The 17656-nt window shown below is 40.4% G+C and overlaps 1 protein-coding gene across 4 annotated transcripts; it reads right to left on the minus strand.

The window, feature by feature from the left end:
- Positions 1-8978: 8978 nt before the first annotated feature.
- On the minus strand, positions 8979-14938 carry LOC120418564 (proline-rich protein 2). 4 transcript variants are annotated; one of them, XM_039580998.2, is made up of 8 exons: positions 14755-14938; positions 14636-14699; positions 14347-14563; positions 14114-14276; positions 13933-14047; positions 13537-13593; positions 9501-9994; positions 8979-9219 (listed from the first exon to the last, which is right to left on the minus strand). In XM_039580998.2, exons 1-8 carry the CDS (start codon positions 14824-14826, stop codon positions 9100-9102), a joined length of 1302 nt encoding a protein of 433 aa, XP_039436932.1. In that variant the 5' UTR covers positions 14827-14938; the 3' UTR covers positions 8979-9099. The 4 variants fall into 4 exon arrangements, with proteins under 4 accessions (XP_039436932.1, XP_039436931.1, XP_039436934.1 ...); XM_039580997.2 differs by having other exon boundaries at positions 13933-14050; positions 14755-14937; XM_039581000.2 differs by lacking the exon at positions 13537-13593.
- Positions 14939-17656: the final 2718 nt, after the last annotated feature.

Raw genomic sequence — 17656 nt, forward strand, 5'->3', positions numbered from 1 at the left:
CTTTATCATCAAATAGATTTGGAAAGGATACAGATTTATTTTAAATGCTAATGCTAAGCAACAAATCAATTGTACTATCCTGAAGTCCCACCTAAATCCCACATTGTGATAGTGAAAAAGTCACAGAAGCAGCGGTGTCTTGTGCAATTGTGATATTTTTTAACTATCGGAGAACTACCTAGTTCACGAGACAGCTTATCGGTCATCGCTTAAGCCCTGGGGCTGCGGCAAAGCGAGTTCTCGTAGCATGAAGTGGTGTCCATAGTGCTTATAAAAAAGAATGTATACCCAAGTTTTAACTAATGCACTAGGATCAAATCATGCCCCTTGACTTTACAAGGCCCAGGGATGTTTCAAAGTTTAATTACCTAAAAAATCGCAAAATACCTTATTTTTGTGAAAGTATCTAATTTATTATAATTTGCAACACGGGTATTAAACGATTTAAAATTTTGCCTGCATTTTCACTAATTAAGAGTGTTTTGAATTAAATACAGTCCAGTTTCGATCATCCAAAATTCGATTTTTCGAAAAAAAACGTTTTTTTTATTTCTTTCTTTTAACATCAAAATCGAATTCTGCGACCCCATTTTAGTCAAATTTGAATGGTTGATTGCTCAAAATTAAAATAAAATCACCACTTCACCATTCCATTCCATTTTGAAATTCCAGACTTTTGCCCGACTAGCCCAGAAACTCAAATAATAGGCATTTTTTTTATCTAAAAAACGATTTTAAACAAAAAAATCTTTATAAAAAAGTCAATACCATCAATTTTCAAAATAGTTCAAAACCATCGAAAAAAAATCTAAATGAATTAAAAAAAAAACTATTGAAATTTTCAGAAACATAACAGCAATATTTTTTCATTAAAAAAATTCAGTTTGATGGAATCAACAAACTGAATTTTTCATTGATAAAAAATATTTATGAATAAAACATGTTTAACCACTTCTGTTAAGCAAAATGCTTTAAGAGACAAATTTTTTAAACATATTTGCACTAACTTAAATCAAAATGTATTGGGTTTTTATCTTCAAGATTTTTTTCATGTTTTCAAAACGTAAAAAGTTTTACAATTTTTCACTAAGAACGAACAACGATTGGATTTTGTTCGATGTTTAGTTTTCCGATAACTGAAAATCAAGGCTAAATATAAATAGTAATTTACCCATACTCAAAAAAAAGTTTAAGGGAAAAAAAATGAAATGACTCAATGAATTTATTCAAACAATAAAAAAAAATACCACAAAAACATTGCCATATTCAAGTTGGAATCTTTTTTTTTTTTCAAATATTATATCAAAGTGTCAAAATTAAACAGAATCATAACTTTACGCTGGCCAAAATCATTGAAATTAGGATTTAGTTTTGTTATTACTTTGTCATTAACTTTGTTGTTGTTTAATAAAAAGCTTTTGATTCACAAAAAAATATTATGAAAATCTAAGTCAAATGTATCCCACAATTATTAGGATTTCTAATGTCTTAAAAGCCTTTGAAAGGAACCTTAAATTTATAGTAAATTGCTATAGAAGAATTCGGTTAATTTAATTTCAAAATTGTACCAAATTATTCAAGATTTAGAAAACAATTTTCGAACAAGTTTGCCTGGGATTCCCGAAATTTCACGACATTTTGACAAAGAAATACAAATTCCCGACTTTTTCCCGTTTTTTTGTGAATTTGGTGGAATTCCCAACTTTTCCGATTTCCCGACTTGAGTGGCCACTCAAAAATCTCCCTGTAAAATGCATTTTTTCGATATTTCATACCAAGCATTTTGGCAACTATACTGCCGTTCTACGCATAATTGTCCCATGTTCAAAAAAGGGCAACTGAGAAAAACGCGATTGAAATTTTTTGATCGATTTTTGTGTTTCTACGCATAATTGTCCCGTGGGTCCCTATTCGCCCCTTATGTCCCTCCCGGTTAACACTACTGTACTCAAATTTTCATAAAATACCGTTTTTTTAAGTACTAAAATTTTCATAATTGTCAATAAGGGTATCAAACAATTTGAAATTGTGCATGCATTTTCACTGTTTTAGGGTTTTTTGAATGAAATACAAAAATTTCCTAAAATACCGTATTTTTTTAAAGTACTAAATTTTTCATAATTTGCAATATGGGTATCAAACGAAATTGAAACCTATGTTGCTAATTATGAAAACTTTAGTACTTTCGAAATAATACGGTATTTTGTGATTATGATATTTATGATTTGAAACTTACTACATTATCAAAAAAAAATCTTTGTGAATGCATTGAAAATTTAAGAGCGAGTCCACGAGCAAAGCATACCCATCCCGCATCGACCTCACCAATCTGCCTGAAACTTTCAGCGGTTGTTTGTACATATAAAACTAGCATCTGGCCAAAATATGAGCATTCTAGGTCAACGGGAAGTGGGGCAAATCGGGACACAAAGTTTGAAGGTTCAAAAACGTCAAAAATCTTAAAAAGGCTATAACTTTGGCAAAATTCAATTTAATTTCAAAATTCAAAATGCATCTGAAAGGGCTTAAAAAATGCAACAAAATGCAGGGAGAAGCACCCCAATTGGTTAAATCTAAAGAGAGTTATTGGCATTTTAATGAAAAACTAGCATAATTTTCAAACTCAAATAAAAAAGTGTTCCATCCAGATATCAACTCGGTTCGACCTGCAGCTTGTAGGGGACATCTGGGACTACCATCTGAGCCTGAGAACGCTTTGGGTAAGGCAGTTTAACATATTAAATAGACAGTTTTACTTTTAGTGAATTTTTTGGTTGTAAAGTTTTGCTCGGGGGACCCCTTAGATCCCATTTTCTGGTGATAATTTTATCATATTCGTGTTCCTGAGACAATTTCACAATAGAAACATGCATGAAAATGTTTATTTTCATCCATTTTAACCCTTTAAAAAATGAAAGTTAAAAAAATCTTCGATTCACATTTATTGAAAATCAAGTTCGTTTCCAAGGATACTAGATGACACCAGAAAAAAAGCAGCTTCTTAATTTTTTTAACTTTCATTTTTTAAAGGGTTAAAATGGATGAAAATAAACAATTTTATGCATGTTTCTATTGTGAAATTGTCTCAGGAACACGAATATGATAAAATTATCACCAGAAAATGGGATCTAAGGGGTCCCCCGAGCAAAACTTTACAACCAAAAAATTCACTAAAAGTAAAACTGTCTATTTAATATGTTAAACTGCCTTACCCAAAGCGTTCTCAGGCTCAGATGGTAGTCCCAGATGTCCCCTACAAGCTGCAGGTCGAACCGAGTTGATATCTGGATGGAACACTTTTTTATTTGAGTTTGAAAATTATGCTAATTTTTCATTAAAATGCCAATAACTCTCTTTAGATTTAACCAATTGGGGTGCTTCTCCCTGCATTTTGTTGCATTTTTTAAGCCCTTTCAGATGCATTTTGAATTTTGAAATTAAATTGAATTTTGCCAAAGTTATAGTGTTCGGTATCACCGAAGAGGAAACCCCACCGCGCGCATGCTCGTGCGCCCACCGTGTCAACTGTCAGTTCGGACAGTTGAACGTCAGAAACGTCATCCGCGAAACGCGCGCAAAGAGGCGCTCGCGTCAGAACACGTCCAACCTCCAACGAGGCAACACGCGGCAGAAGTGAAGTAAAGTGTTTTTAGTGTAGTGAGAAGTAGGAGAGGAAGAAGAAGGAGAAAATAAACATCGGAAAATTACAACTGATGGGTGATTGGTGTGTGAGCGTTTGCCGCGTTCGGTTCGTTGCTCTCCGCGTCAGTTTGGTTTTGTTTTCTAAAGTGTTTTTTTCAGAGTATTCGGTCCATATTTTGGTTTGTTCGGCCCGGGTTTTTCCAGGGAACCAGGAGACCTGTTGGTTCTGAGTGTTCTCTAACGTGTTTCCGTAAAAGATCCCGATTTTCGATACCGGTTGTGCTCCGTCGGTTGTTTGCACTGGTATTTGTGTTGAGGGCTGCCTCTCACTCTTAATGTGTGTGCGTTGTATCGTCGTGTTTTTTCGTTCTATGCGAGCAGTGTTGGGGTGATGACTGGTCGAGTGCGCTGGCGGGTGGATCATCAAATGAGGAAATGGCTGCGCTAGGCTCCTGAGGATTGACCGTGGTGAGGCGGCATTGCACCAGGCCGTGCTGGGCCGTTTTTTCGCCCTTCGTCCGATGGCGCGCGGACCAGAGTAGCTGCAGGAAGCCCATTCGGAACTGACATATTTGGTGAGCCCGTTCTGATTGCGTGCGTGTGTGGTAGTGTGTGTGTGTTGTACTGTGGCAGAGAATGAATCATGTATGCGTGTGCGTGCGCGTTTTAAAAATTGACAGTTTGGATCAGGGTGGGTCTGCTGTTTCAAGGTAGGCTTACTTAACCCTCTAAAGTCCATGGTTGCTAATATTAACAGATTTTAACTGAGCGTTACAACTTTGCGTTTTTCTCTTTTTCTGTGGAATGCTTGAATTTAGAAAGTCGACGGCACAGGATCACTTTAAACTGCCATGATATCAGAAATCATACAACTTTTCGTTTATTAAATTTTGATCAATTAGCAAACTGTTATGAATATTTTAATTGATTTTAACTATGGTCATAATTATCTATTTTAATGATTATTTTTTAATATGTCATAAAAAAACCTCATGTTTTTATGATCTGATGTTTGATTAGCTATTTTAAAGTATTTAAGTTTACTGGTATAATAAGTTGTGTGTAAGAGTTGGTATGAATGAGCTTGATATATATTAATCAATTTATTTCCAGGTTTTTCAGATTAACTTCATAATTAATGATAAAAATGCGCGCGCCAAATCGATTTTTTTTCAATCAGTTGCGTCTTTTATTTATTAAGATTACGTTAATTTTTTTGTGATTTTAAAAGCCCTTCCTATATCATCGTTGATCAGAAGGTACGGCGTCGGGTAAATTGTGCAATTATTTTTCAAACAATGTGTTAAATTTTCACGGTAAAAAACTCATTTCTATAGAATCGTTTATCAAAAGACACTAACATTTAGGATAGGATAGGATTTTGGTGAAATTTTTCTCTCAATTTTTGACAGAATCTTCGAAACTACATATGCATTAGGTGCGGCTAGCTCTGGTTGTCACGATGACAGCAGAGCTGAGCCAGTCCGTTTCGCGGTGCCTGTCCGTCGGGACGCATTTTTTTTTTTCGCGTTCCGTTTTCGTCGATCGTCGTCGGTGTGATTTTCTCGTTAGTTATGTATTTGATGCACATCACAGCCGGGTATCTTTGTTCTATGATTTGCAATTGTTTCGCGGGAAGATTCGTTTTAAATTGCGTTAGCAAAATATAAATTATCATTCAATTCGACCATTCGTTTCCCGCGAATCGCGGCGACAAATATTGTTCCAACGCGATTGTTCAAGTCCTTCAGATAACATCATAACTCATCAGTCATTAATTGGTCGCTCATCTTATAATAATTTAAAAGTATAAATAGTCTAAGGTCAACTCTACGTAAATATGTTACGCTAAGTATAATATTTCACCTTTTAACTACACATAATTTTGATTCTATCTTTCCGCAGCCGGCTGTCTAAGATTGAATCTTTTATGCTAAACTCAACACCAAATAACCGGGAATAGTCTCATCCGCATCATCCGATTGTTTGCCTTGAGAATACATAATACATCACCCTATTAAACGAAAATCATTGATTATTGGGCCACATCATCATCCTCTATGATGAATCCTGGCCATTACCCTTTCCCACTAACAAAATCCCAAGTAGAAGTAGTTTTCCGGCACACGCGGGGGTGTGGATATCGTATAGAACCCACCCTTGGTAGCAGCCTGTGCTAACTAACATTCCCGTCCCATCCCCTCGAGATCTACAAACTGACATGGCGGGCGCCGTTGGTGGCCAACGACTGTTTCCTATTCGCACCGGCTCTAGTTTTGATGATCGTGATGTTTTATCTTTTCAGCGCATTCATGCATGCTGTTGATAAGGGAAACATCATTTGATCGTTGAAGCGTGTGACCGGTTGTGCTGATGGGATATTACGGTCCTGTTCAGCAACGGAGAAGGACAACCATGGGTGGTCTCTCATGCTCATGCTCATGCTCATGCTCATCGGAAAATTACAACTGATGGGTGTTTTCCTCCCTCCTGCGATCCGCTGCAAATCCGCCACCTCCACCTAGAATACAGTCCACTGCAAACAAATCGGCCAGCCCCGAACATGGTCCGTACCGAACCGGATGCGTGAACGCCGTTCCCGATCAAGGCCAGGATCTAAAGTTGCCGGAAACCGCCGGAACTTTCCAGATCAAGCGCTGCAGTTCAACGTCACCCTCCGCTACCTCTTCAGCCAACCGATTCCGAGCGTTTGTCCAGCCGCGGACTTACGCCGTCGGAAGTCGGATTCCGGAAGTGTCCGCTCCAGGAGCTTCCACCAAGTGGTTCAACCGAGCTACTTTTGGGCTGTGGAGAGCAGGTGAGTTGAATTGTTCCCCTCTTCCCCGCCATTTGCGTGTCCGGACGTGTTTTCCCGGAGAAACACCGCGCAACAACCTGTGTGCGTGTGTGTGAGCGTGTGTCACAGACGCCAGAAGTGACAGCAACAAAGCGTCGTCGACCAACCGATCGACGATCAATCCAGCCACCAGTGCTGCGACCAAGCAGCAGAACCTGCCCAAAACGTGGACTTTCCCGGAACAGCGGAAAGTGGCTATGTACCCAACCCGGAACCTGACGGATGCGATCCGGCAGTTCCAGCAGGCTGAGCAGAAGGTCGTCTCCGTCCGAGATGCGATCTTGTCTCTGCAAGAACCGAGCTTGTGCGACTCCCGGCCAAGGGAGCAACCAACCAAGAACGCGCGTGCGGACACCACGTCCGACGCTCTCGTTGTGGCCAACCACAGGCCACAAGAACCAGCTGAGGCGGTTGATACGGAGGTCAATCCAGCGTCTACCGGAAGCCAGAACAACGTCACCGCCAGCGCGAAACACAACCAGATGCTGCCAGCAGTGTACTCGTGCCTTGGTCACGTCGGTGGATCCAAGACGGAATCTGATCCGGATCCAGCCCGAGTTGCCAAGATACGAACCCGTCCAGGTCGTGTCCATCCGGACAACGGCCAAGAAGTGAAGATCGTCGCGGAGCATACTCCGATGCTGCCGCCGACGGTTAAAGCCCCTGACAAGCGTGGTCAACCTCGATCCTGCCGCATCCATCCGGATGAAGACGTACTCCAGGATCGCCAACCGGGCCGCTGTTGGCCAGCTCATGAACGCCAGCGCCAAGGCTGGTTTCCAACCGTTCCGCCGGACAAGGACGTTCCAGGTGAGTCCACACGAACTGTTCGGAGTGGTCTACCCGACCGCTCTCACCCGCCGATCGAGTGCCGGCGTCAAGGCTGGCTTGCATACGTCCCACCTGACAAGGATTCTCCACCGAACGAGAAGGAAGTTGTTGAGGTTCCTCAACCGGGGGGAGTATGTTCGGTATCACCGAAGAGGAAACCCCACCGCGCGCATGCTCGTGCGCCCACCGTGTCAACTGTCAGTTCGGACAGTTGAACGTCAGAAACGCCATCCGCGAAACGCGCGCAAAGAGGCGCTCGCGTCAGAACACGTCCAACCTCCAACGAGGCAACACGCGGCAGAAGTGAAGTAAAGTGTTTTTAGTGTAGTGAGAAGTAGGAGAGGAAGAAGAAGGAGAAAATAAACATCGGAAAATTACAACTGATGGGTGTTTTCCTCCCTCCTGCGATCCGCTGCAAATCCGCCACCTCCACCTAGAATACAGTCCACTGCAAACAAATCGGCCAGCCCCGAACATATAGCTTTTTTAAGATTTTTGACGTTTTTGAACCTTCAAACTTTGTGTCCCGATTTGCCCCACTTCCCGTTTACCTAGAATGCTCATATTTTGGCCAGATGCTAGTTTTATATGTACAAACAACCCCTGAAATATTCAGGCAGATTGGTGAGGTCCAAACGACGTCCCATACAAAGGGGTATGCCCTGTTCGTGGACTCGCTCTTAACATCATATTGATGGATTAAGTTAATTAAAAAAAAAAGACTTTAAAAATGAGTTATCGTCCGTTATCGGCGATAAGATTATCGTCAATAAGATTATCGTCGATAAAAATATAGAAGTAACGATAACGACAAATTTTATAACCATTATCGTTATCATATTATCGATGATAATTCTATCGATTAAAAACCTTGGTTCTTAAAATAAAAATAACAAAAAAAAATCGTCAACTGATTGATCTTTGTTCGAAAAGTTCGGGAGCGATTTCTTTAGCGTGTTTCGTCTCCTCTCTCTTTTTTTTATTATTTTGATGAATATTCGCACTCGAAAAAGATTTGTTTGCGATTATTCCATATCTGGTTTTGACCAATGTGGCCAATCCGGAACCGGTTTCAGGGTTCCACCAATACTGTTCTCGGATATCCAACCAAATCATTACCTTCATTTGGGTCACTGAGTTCAAATATAACAATTTAAAAATTTAAATGGGTAGAAGAGAAACCCTGTGCTGTGGGATTTGTTCAACATGCTGCGAATCAAAACAATACCGTCTACAATAACAAATTTCATTCAAAAATAACCTCAACTTGCTGAAAACACTATTGATCAGATTTTCGATTTTTTTAAAGAAACTGCCTCTCATGGCGCGGTGGTTAGCGGCTTCGGCTGCCGATCCCTAAGTTGCTATGGGGCGCGGGTTCGATTCCCGCCTTATGCTCCTGGCCTTCTGTCGGATGGGGAAGTAAAACGTCGGTCCATTTGCGTAAAAGAGGTTTTGGGTGACTCACCACATATAACCTTCGGACGCCTAGAAATGAGCAGTAACTTGCAACAGAGACCACAAAAGACCCGGGGGTCGTTAAAGTGGATTGGTTTTTTTTTTACAACAGAAGAGTAAATTTTTACTATTTTTTACTGTGCTCAAGGAATCTGTCATCTTCGACCAACAAACTGAATTACAATACGCGTAAATTTTGTCATATATTTAATATATATTTCTGTCAAAATAGAACCTCTCTTTGCTAAGAGTCGAGAAAACTTTAATAAAAATGCAATATTTTTTTTTTGCGGATCGAGCCCTCTCTAAATCTAATAGCGATGCCGCGGGTAGTGCATCTGGCCCGGTGGCGGCTGGGGCTGGGCCACTATTTGGGGCGGCCGGGCCGGCGGGTAGCCCTGGGTGATGCTGCCACCGCCTCCCTTCGACATCTGAGAGGGGCGCGCGCATTTTGAAAACGAGAGAAAGGAAAAAGAGCAGACGAGACGAGACTCTTTGGTTGTGTTCTTCAATTCAATGTGGCACGTGCAAAGCGTAATTGTTAGGGGTGCAGATCGCGAGGATTGGCTTTATTTGAGTGATTTTTTTTTTGGTTGGAATGGTGCGAATGATTTTGTTAAGCTGTGATCGAAACCAGGATGTATGAGGGTGTTTGGGTGTTTGAATAAGCAGGTGCGTGCTAGTAATACTTGGATAGATCAATGGCGCTTACTTGCTGGTTGGCGGCGATCGCGTGCATCGGGATGGCCCCGGGACGCAGCGCCGAAGTGTACACGATCCCTTCTGGGAGGTGGCTCGTCGGTGGTGGTGGCTGCTGCGGCGGTTGACCTTGGCGAACGTACTGTTCGGGGATCTTTTCGATCGTAATGGCCTTCAGCTGGGGCGGTGGACCCGGATTTTGCGGCGCCTGTTGCGGGATTCCCTGCTGGTCGAGCGTAATGTGGTACACGTTACCGGGTGGAGGACCTCCGGGTCCAGTTTTGATCAGTTCCGGTGCCTTCTGGGAGCCGCCACCCTGCGGTGGAAGTTCCACGTGGTACGACTGCCGGATGGGCATCGCAATGTTCGCCTGCGGGTACGGCGGGTAGATGATTTGCTGTGGCTGCGGTTGGCGATTGTCCTGGGGTCCCGGTCCCGTCGGAGGACCCTGCGGTGGCGGAGCAGCGGTCGGGTAGAACAGCGTTCCCGGTGGGCAGTACTGCGACTCTGGAAGAGGCAAGCGGGAGATAGTCATTTGAACTCGGAGGCAGCTTCACGCTAACGTAAGCGGTTCAACGAGGGGGGAGGGGACGGGGAGGGTCAACCGTTCTGTCCTGTTAGAAGATTTGGCGACTCTCGTTGCGGTTAGTAAGTGGTGTAAAAGCGGGAGGAATGTTTTCGAATTTATATACACACGCACACGCAGCGAACTTCGTTCGTTCGTTACCATCCGTTGCAAACGCCCGTGGGGTGGAAGTCGTCTACAGTGGGGGTGATTGAGCACTCAACACGAAAATAAAGAGAGGAAAACTGCTGCGAAACCATAGATACCATAGAAATTGTGCTAGGTAATTAAGAAGGGAAATGTCAAACAAACAACACGAAATAGTTTTACAAACAAGAAGAAAATCCACTCCCAAAAAATAGACTTAGAAAAAAAACAAATTAAAAACACACGCAATAGATTTTAAGGAGTTTTGAGGGAGGTTAGTCAATGATTTATAGGGGAATGAAATTAACAATCCAGACATGTTTGTCTTGATAGTATTTTCTTATGAAGAATTTACTGATATTTTGCTTATGTTTTCCTTTGACAATTTTTCTAAGTTAATTATGACGCTTTTTTTTCGATATTCAACCAAACTGGACCATTTCGACGGTAACATTTCAAAAGGCATCATGTACATTTCTGGGTTATTGCATATTCTGAAAGTACTCCTAATAAGCTACCTCCCACCAAAAATGAGCAAAAGTTACTTCAGTAAAGTCTGTTTAATAATGATTTTGAATAAAGTAACATAAACAAAATCTCTGCCATCAGCAGTGCCTGTTTATATAGCCCTGTCAACCTGTCAAATAAAAGACTACATGAACCTCGTGACGAAAAAAAAAGCATCATGAAAAAAGCGCCATGTACATTCGGCGAAGAAAAACGAATCATAACGAAGCTTTCCCCTCAATGACAGCAGGGTGATATAGACGTTGTTGATTTCAAAAGAAGTTATGTTTGTTTTTCTCAAATATAATCACGTAAAAATGTTTCATTGAATATAGATGATCAAAATCAAATCAAATCAAATCAAATTATTCGCTCTACAGCATTGCCTTGGCGTTCTCGATTGGGAGATTCCTACTCGAAACTAGGTGTTCGAAGGCTTGATTGTTGAGGGAATTGCAAACCTCTTTTTACACCTTAGCTTCCATCCACCCCGGGATTCGAACTGACGACCTTTGGATTGTTAGTCCAACTGCCTACCAGCGACTCCACCGAGACAGGACCCAGGGAGACGACTCCTACACCTGGACTGAGCTAACGACCTAACCTTTTTAGGTTAGTCCGGGGCCAACATTTACTTCCCGTCCGACGGAAGGCGTGATCAGACAAATCTCGTCTCGAAAAATACCACCGGGACCGTCTGGGCTCGAACCCAGGCCGACTGGGTGAGAGGCAATCAAGCAATAGATGATCAAGTATCAATAAAAGCAACGTTTTTCATCGTTTGTTATCATTAGAACATCTTCTTTTGCTTTTATATTAAAATGGGAATTGAAAAATGATGCTCAACATTCAAATGCGTTTTTCTCAAAAAGGATGGTTTGTACATGATGCTTTTTGAAATGTTGGCATCGATTTGAGCCGATGCAAATAAATAATTGAGCCTAAAAAGTGTGGTTTTGTTGGCAAACACAATTAGATTTTTTTTACCGAATTCGGTAGTTGAAAAATCGGTAAAGTTCAGATCGGCAAACCATCTGTCAAAAAGACCAAATTTTTCCGAAAATCGGTGTTACGATGAACTATAATGAACTTCATTACCGAATTTAGGTAAGTTTTTACCGAATTCGATAGTTTTCAGTTTGGCCAAAAAGTTAATACCACAAAATTCCCTAAATTTTGACCTAAGGGTGTTGGAGGCTGTTGCAAAAAGAAAATAGGATTTATGTTTATTTTTACCTTTCAAACGCAACGTTAAAGTTTACCGAATTTTGAACTGCTGAACAGTTCGGTAAACTGAGAATTGCCGAATTCCGTAATGAAGTTCATTATTGTTCATCGTACAACCGAAGTTCGGTAAAATGTTGTTCATTCTGACAGATGGTTTACCGGTCTAAACTCTACCGATTTTTCAACTACCGAATTCGGTAAAAAAAATGTTAGTGTGAAAGAATTAGATTTCATCATGCTTTTACTGGTTTTGGATCTCAAACTTTAAAGCCCGTTTCACCCGAGATTTTACCCAGGCCTACCCCTAAGATGACAGTTTTCGTGAATTGCGCGTATACACTGACAGATGGCAATGTGGGCCTCGTCGGAGCTCGTCCGTTAAAAACGCAACTCAAAATTCGTATGGAAATCTTCTTTTTCGTGACGGCTTTCGCGGTGCGCTTCCTCCAACTGTTCTAGAATAATATTTGAACATGGCGTATCTCTCAACAAGTTTTTCAAGAACGCTCGGTACGCGTTTGTATAGGAGCTGTCAACATTGTCTTTTGCAAGCAAAACATAACCAAACTTTTCGGCACCCTCAGTAATCGTCAAATCAATACAAATTGTGCCGGATCTATTTCCAGATCTCTCCCGGAAAAGATCCGGCAGCAATTTTGTATGGTTTGACATTTGCGGATGGTACCAAAAAAAGGTAAACAATGAACGAAGTGCCAGCCAATGCTCGTGTTGGGCTCATATTTGGCTCATAAACAAACGCTGATACGACCTCTAGAACAAACCGAGCAAAAAACCAAAAAAAAAAACACTTAGACTAAACTCTTAAACTGTCATGCACGACGTCACGGCATAAATAATTTGCAAATTCTCACTATTTAAGGGGTTACATGTAAATCGGCAAAAATGCCAGAGGTTGGTTGGTTGGTTTACCCAAAATTTCAGCCAATTTTGTTCATCCCATCTTTGTGTTTAGAGAAAATGCTCGCAAAGTTTGACAGATCGCTTTGATATCGTGAATAAACCCCGTGGCCTTTAAATTTGAAATTTTCTATCAGATTAATTGTTTGTTCTATCGTCATTCTGGTTATGCCTCTCACATTACCATTGCACTTTTTTATTTTCAAGGAGGTATTAGACTATGACGAACAAACAAACAAACTTTTTAACAGTTTGACAGTTTGCCTGTATTTGCTTGCAGAAACGTCAGCCTGCCTACATTTGGCTTTGTTTGCGAGTTTGGCAAACTGTCAAATACAAAAAAGTGCGAGTTTGTTTGCCATAGTCTAATACCTTCTTGAGGGTTCCTAAAAGTTTGGTTATGTTACTGATTGCAAAAGACAATGAAAGCTGTAATTCATTATCAATGTTCTGATAAGCCGACAACAGAAATGGGTCGAGAAAGGGTATATTTCCCCTATTATGATACAAACGCCGTAAACTGCAAAAAGAGATGATTACAAGCAGGAAGAACCAATATTGAACACAAGTTATGGTGATGATGCGGGGGAGGGTGGCGAGGAGGAAATGATAAGCAATTCAGAAAAAGAGTGATAGAAAGAAGAGAGAGTTGTAAAAATAGAGAATAGCAAAAATATCAACTCACTGTTCCACAGAACGGCACGGGCCACTTCACCCGGGCCTCGTCTGCCCTCCTCCATTTCTGTATTGTTTTTATAGTTTTTTTTATATGTTTTTGGTTTGTTCATATAAAGATTATACGATTTTCAACGGTTTTTTTTTTCGAGAAAAGAAGGAAAAATGATTGGCAGGAATAAATATAAAATATAGTCGTAAATTAAGTACACTATTAGAGAAAGAAGATTGCAAAAATTTAGACAAAAATGAACGAGAATATATAGACAAACAAAATGGAAAACCTAAATCATTCTTAAGATCGTTGGTAAGAAAGTAAGTAAGTAGTTTATCTTCATTCATGATGTGTACCAGAGACAGATTGCAATGTTCTGACGCGAGAAGTGGGTTAATGCGCAATACTTACTCTGCGGCTGCGGGGGTAGCGCGTAGGCCTGGCTCGTGTTCGGCTTGGGGTAGTAATTTTGTGGCGACGGGCTGTGCGTCCGCTTGCCCACGTTGGCCACTACCGGCGGATTCACCTGCTAGAATGGGTAGATTGCGAATATGAGAGTTTTCTTAAATTATTGCGATTTTTAGAGCCTTACCGTGGGAACCTTATGGATCAAGTGCTGCTGGTGAGGAGGCATCGGATTGGTTGGCCTTCCCGCAGGCAGGAAGATCTGCTGTTGTTGCTGTTGCGGTGGCGGAGGTTGCTGCTGCTGCTGCTGTTGTTGTTGCTGCTGAATGTTGTGAACAGGAAACATCTCCCTGAAAAAGAAACAACACAAATTTCGATAAATATCCCCTCTCAAACTCTCCCAAAGCTGCTCCTCCGTACGCTGCTTCCTTCATCTGCCTCTTCCGGATGTTGTCGTCCTCGTTGAGAACCTTCTTCAACTGCAGAAACAGCTGCTGCTTTTCGTTGCGCAGTTCCTGCAGCGTTTTCTCCATCATCGAGATCTGCTCCTTGGTTTCGCCGAGCGTCATCACGTCCTGCTTTTCGCGGGCCTCGCGCTCCTTCCGTTGGCGTTCCTCCTCCACCTCGGCTTCCATCTCTGGAAATTAAAATTGCCATAAATTTGATTACCGTGAAATCCCGGAACCTGTGCGCCACCGCAGCAGCTTACCTTGCTTCTTGCGTTCCCGTTCCCGCATGATGTGGCGCTTGAGGGCGTTCCAGAGCTGTTCCTCCTGAAAATTCCAAATCATTTTATAACGCCCAAGCCAAATTGGAAGACCTGTTTACCTTTTCCGTTTTGGCCGCGGGTTGGGCCGGCGGTTGCGGTGGAACCGTTTTCAGATACTTCTTGGCACTCATACTTGGTCACTTCTTGTGGTGTAGCAATACGACGAAATTTTCCGGGAAATGGACCGAAATTTGCTGGAAAATATGCTGGAAAGGGGTGAAAATCGATCGCGCAAGTTAAAACTTTTGGAAATGATTGACGTTTTGTTTTGGTTGCGTGCGACAGGGTTGCCAGTTTTTTTTACAGAAGTCTGTGATATTTTTTTGCAGATTTAAAAGTCTGCACATCAATATTTATTGATGTTTAAAATTTTGGGACAATCCATAAACCTTGTGGACACTGTAGAGGGAAGGGGGGGGGGGGGGGAGGGGGGGTTGACTTTTTCCACGCTTCATATGAAATGGAAAAAAAAATGTATGGAAATTGTCCACGAGGGAGGAGGTAGGGGGGTTGGCATTTCCAAAAAGGTGTCCACTTGGTTCATGGATGGTCCCTTAAAGATAAATGACAAATCGACGGTAACATTTCAAAAGGCATCATGTACATTTTGACACTTTCTGGGTTATTGCATATTCTAAAAGTACTCCTAATAAGCTACCTCTCCACCAAAAATGAGCAAAAGTTACTTCAGTAAAGTCTGTTTAATCATGATTTTAAATAAAGTATCATAAACAAAATCTCTGCCATCAGCAGTCCCTGTTTATATAGCCCTGTCAACCTGTCAAACAAAAGACTACATAAACCTCGCGACGAAAAAAAAAGCATCATGAACAAAGCGCCATGTACATTCGGCGAAGAAAAACGAATCATAACAAAGCGTACCCCTCAATGACAGCAGGGTGATATAGACGTTGGTGATTTCAAAAGAAGTTATGTTTGTTTTTCTCAAATAAAATTACGGAAATAATGTTTTATTGAATTTGGATGATCAAGTATCAATAAAAGCAAGGGTTTTCATCGTTTGTTATCATTAGAACATCTTATTTTGCTTTTATATTAAAATGGGAATTGAAAATTGATGCTCAACATTCAAATGCGTTTTTCTCAAAACGCATGGTTTGTACATGATGCTTTTTGAAATGTTGGCGTCGAAATGCACTACCTATCTGGAGCAACACGAGAAAAGGGCGGATAAGCATTTGGACAGCTGGAACAGTTTTGTAAATTCCGAGCCAACAAATAACTTTTTCACAAAACTCGAAATATAAATCAGTAGCTGGCCTTCCCAGCTACCTTTTAACACTGCGGGTTTTGTTAAATAGTTACCTGTTGGCTCGGAATTTGCAAAATCGTCCTGGCTGTCAAAATGCTTATGCGCCCTTTTCAAATGTTGCTCCAGCTATGTCAATTTGTATGTACAACGGTAAAATAACACGATTGAAAAGCATTTCTGACACTGATAACTCTTTTTCCATTTTCATGCAAAAAATAAATTGCCAAGACAACATTTTTTCGATGGATCAATTATGATCCCCTTGGAACGCGCTGTTAAGTAGGAGCTTTTCTGTCAAAAAGGACCGTGGGGTAAATTTAAAAAAAAAATTAAAATTTTTAAAAAGGTAATTGGGTCCTAAAATGAAGCTTAGATTGCTGATATTATTGTTTACAGCGATAAAGCTTATTTTTCTGAGTACAATGACCCATTGTACGACCACAAAGAGTTTAAAATGGATTTTTAAATCAATTTTGAAAAATTTACCTCGCGGTTCTTCTTGACAGAAAAGCTCCTACTTGACAGCTCGTTCCAAGGGGACCATAGTTGATCCATCGAAAAAATCTCGAGTTTTTTTTGATTAGGTCCTATAAACATATGAAAGACAATGGTTTATTGGTCCTTTTCAAAAAAAACTCTGGAAATGTTGTCTTGTCAAAAAAAAATTTTGCATTAAAATGAAAAAAAGTAATCAGAAATGGTTTTTAATCGTGTTTTTTACCGTTGTACATAAAAATCGACATAGGGCTTTAGTACCCAATTGTACATATTCAGAAAAATAAGCTTTATCGCTGTGAACAATGTTAGCAATCTAAGCTTCATTTTAGGACCCAATTTGAAAGGTTCTCCAAATCTCTGAATTGCAAATGTAACATCCTGGAGCAGAACTGTTAAATTCTAATAAACACTAATTGAATTGATTTAATTGCTTCAAAAAATAATTTGAAATCCTTTGCGTCGGTTTAAAGGCACTAAGAAAAATAAGCTTTATCGAAGCAAAACAAAAATATTATTTTCTCATTTTATGAAAAAACGTGATCAGAAATGGTTTTTTATTGTATTTTTTACCGTTGTACTTAAACATTTACATGGGGCTTTAGATCCTATTGAACTACTAAAGAAATTGTCGTTGAGCTCAATTTATGACCCCAAAAATAACCAGAAGTGATTTGAAAGTTTAAAATTAAGATGGCGGCCAAAATGGATGTGATTAAATATTGAGAAAATGCATTTCGGAATTTAAAATACAATCAAACAAATTTGACTAGAATGGGGTCGCAGAATCTAAACTTGAAGTTAAAAGTGAGAAAACAAATAATATTGTCCATGATTCGATTATCCGAACTTCCTCAAGGACGTATTAGACAACGGCAAAAAAAAAAAACAAACAAACTCTCACTTTTTGAAAATTTGCCAGTTTGTCTGCGTTGTTTGTTCGGCAACATTAAATCTAGATTAAATTTTCAAAACAACCTATCCCTCATGGGTTTCCTATGCAGATAGGGCCTTTTGAAAATTTAATCGAGAAATGAAATTTTCTAGAGTTTTTGTTTTAAAGGTCCTTTTAGGTTTTACGCCAACTTGATTTGGAGGTTAGAAAGGAGTGCACTGTTTTAAGTTTACATGGACTTAGCACAGCTTGATGCACAGCAAATTCTGATGTTCGTTTTCAGTTAATATTTACTGAA

Source organism: Culex pipiens, chromosome 3, assembly GCF_016801865.2.
Source record: "Culex pipiens pallens isolate TS chromosome 3, TS_CPP_V2, whole genome shotgun sequence".
Taxonomy (NCBI): Eukaryota; Metazoa; Arthropoda; class Insecta; order Diptera; family Culicidae; genus Culex; species Culex pipiens.

What these genes read in the sequence shown, in the direction of transcription:
- LOC120418564 (XM_039580997.2), bottom strand. Translation starts at nt 14,826, where the DNA reads ATGAGTGCCAAGAAGTATCTGAAAACGGTTCCACCGCAACCGCCGGCC. An exon ending in CCGTGCCGTTCTGTGGAACA is followed by an intron (nt 9,995 to 13,536) that starts GTGAGTTGATAT and finishes TGCCTCTTCCAG; the next exon opens with AGTCGCAGTACTGCCCACCG. An exon ending in CGATCGCCGCCAACCAGCAA is followed by an intron (nt 9,220 to 9,500) that starts GTAAGCGCCATT and finishes CGCCCCTCTCAG; the next exon opens with ATGTCGAAGGGAGGCGGTGG.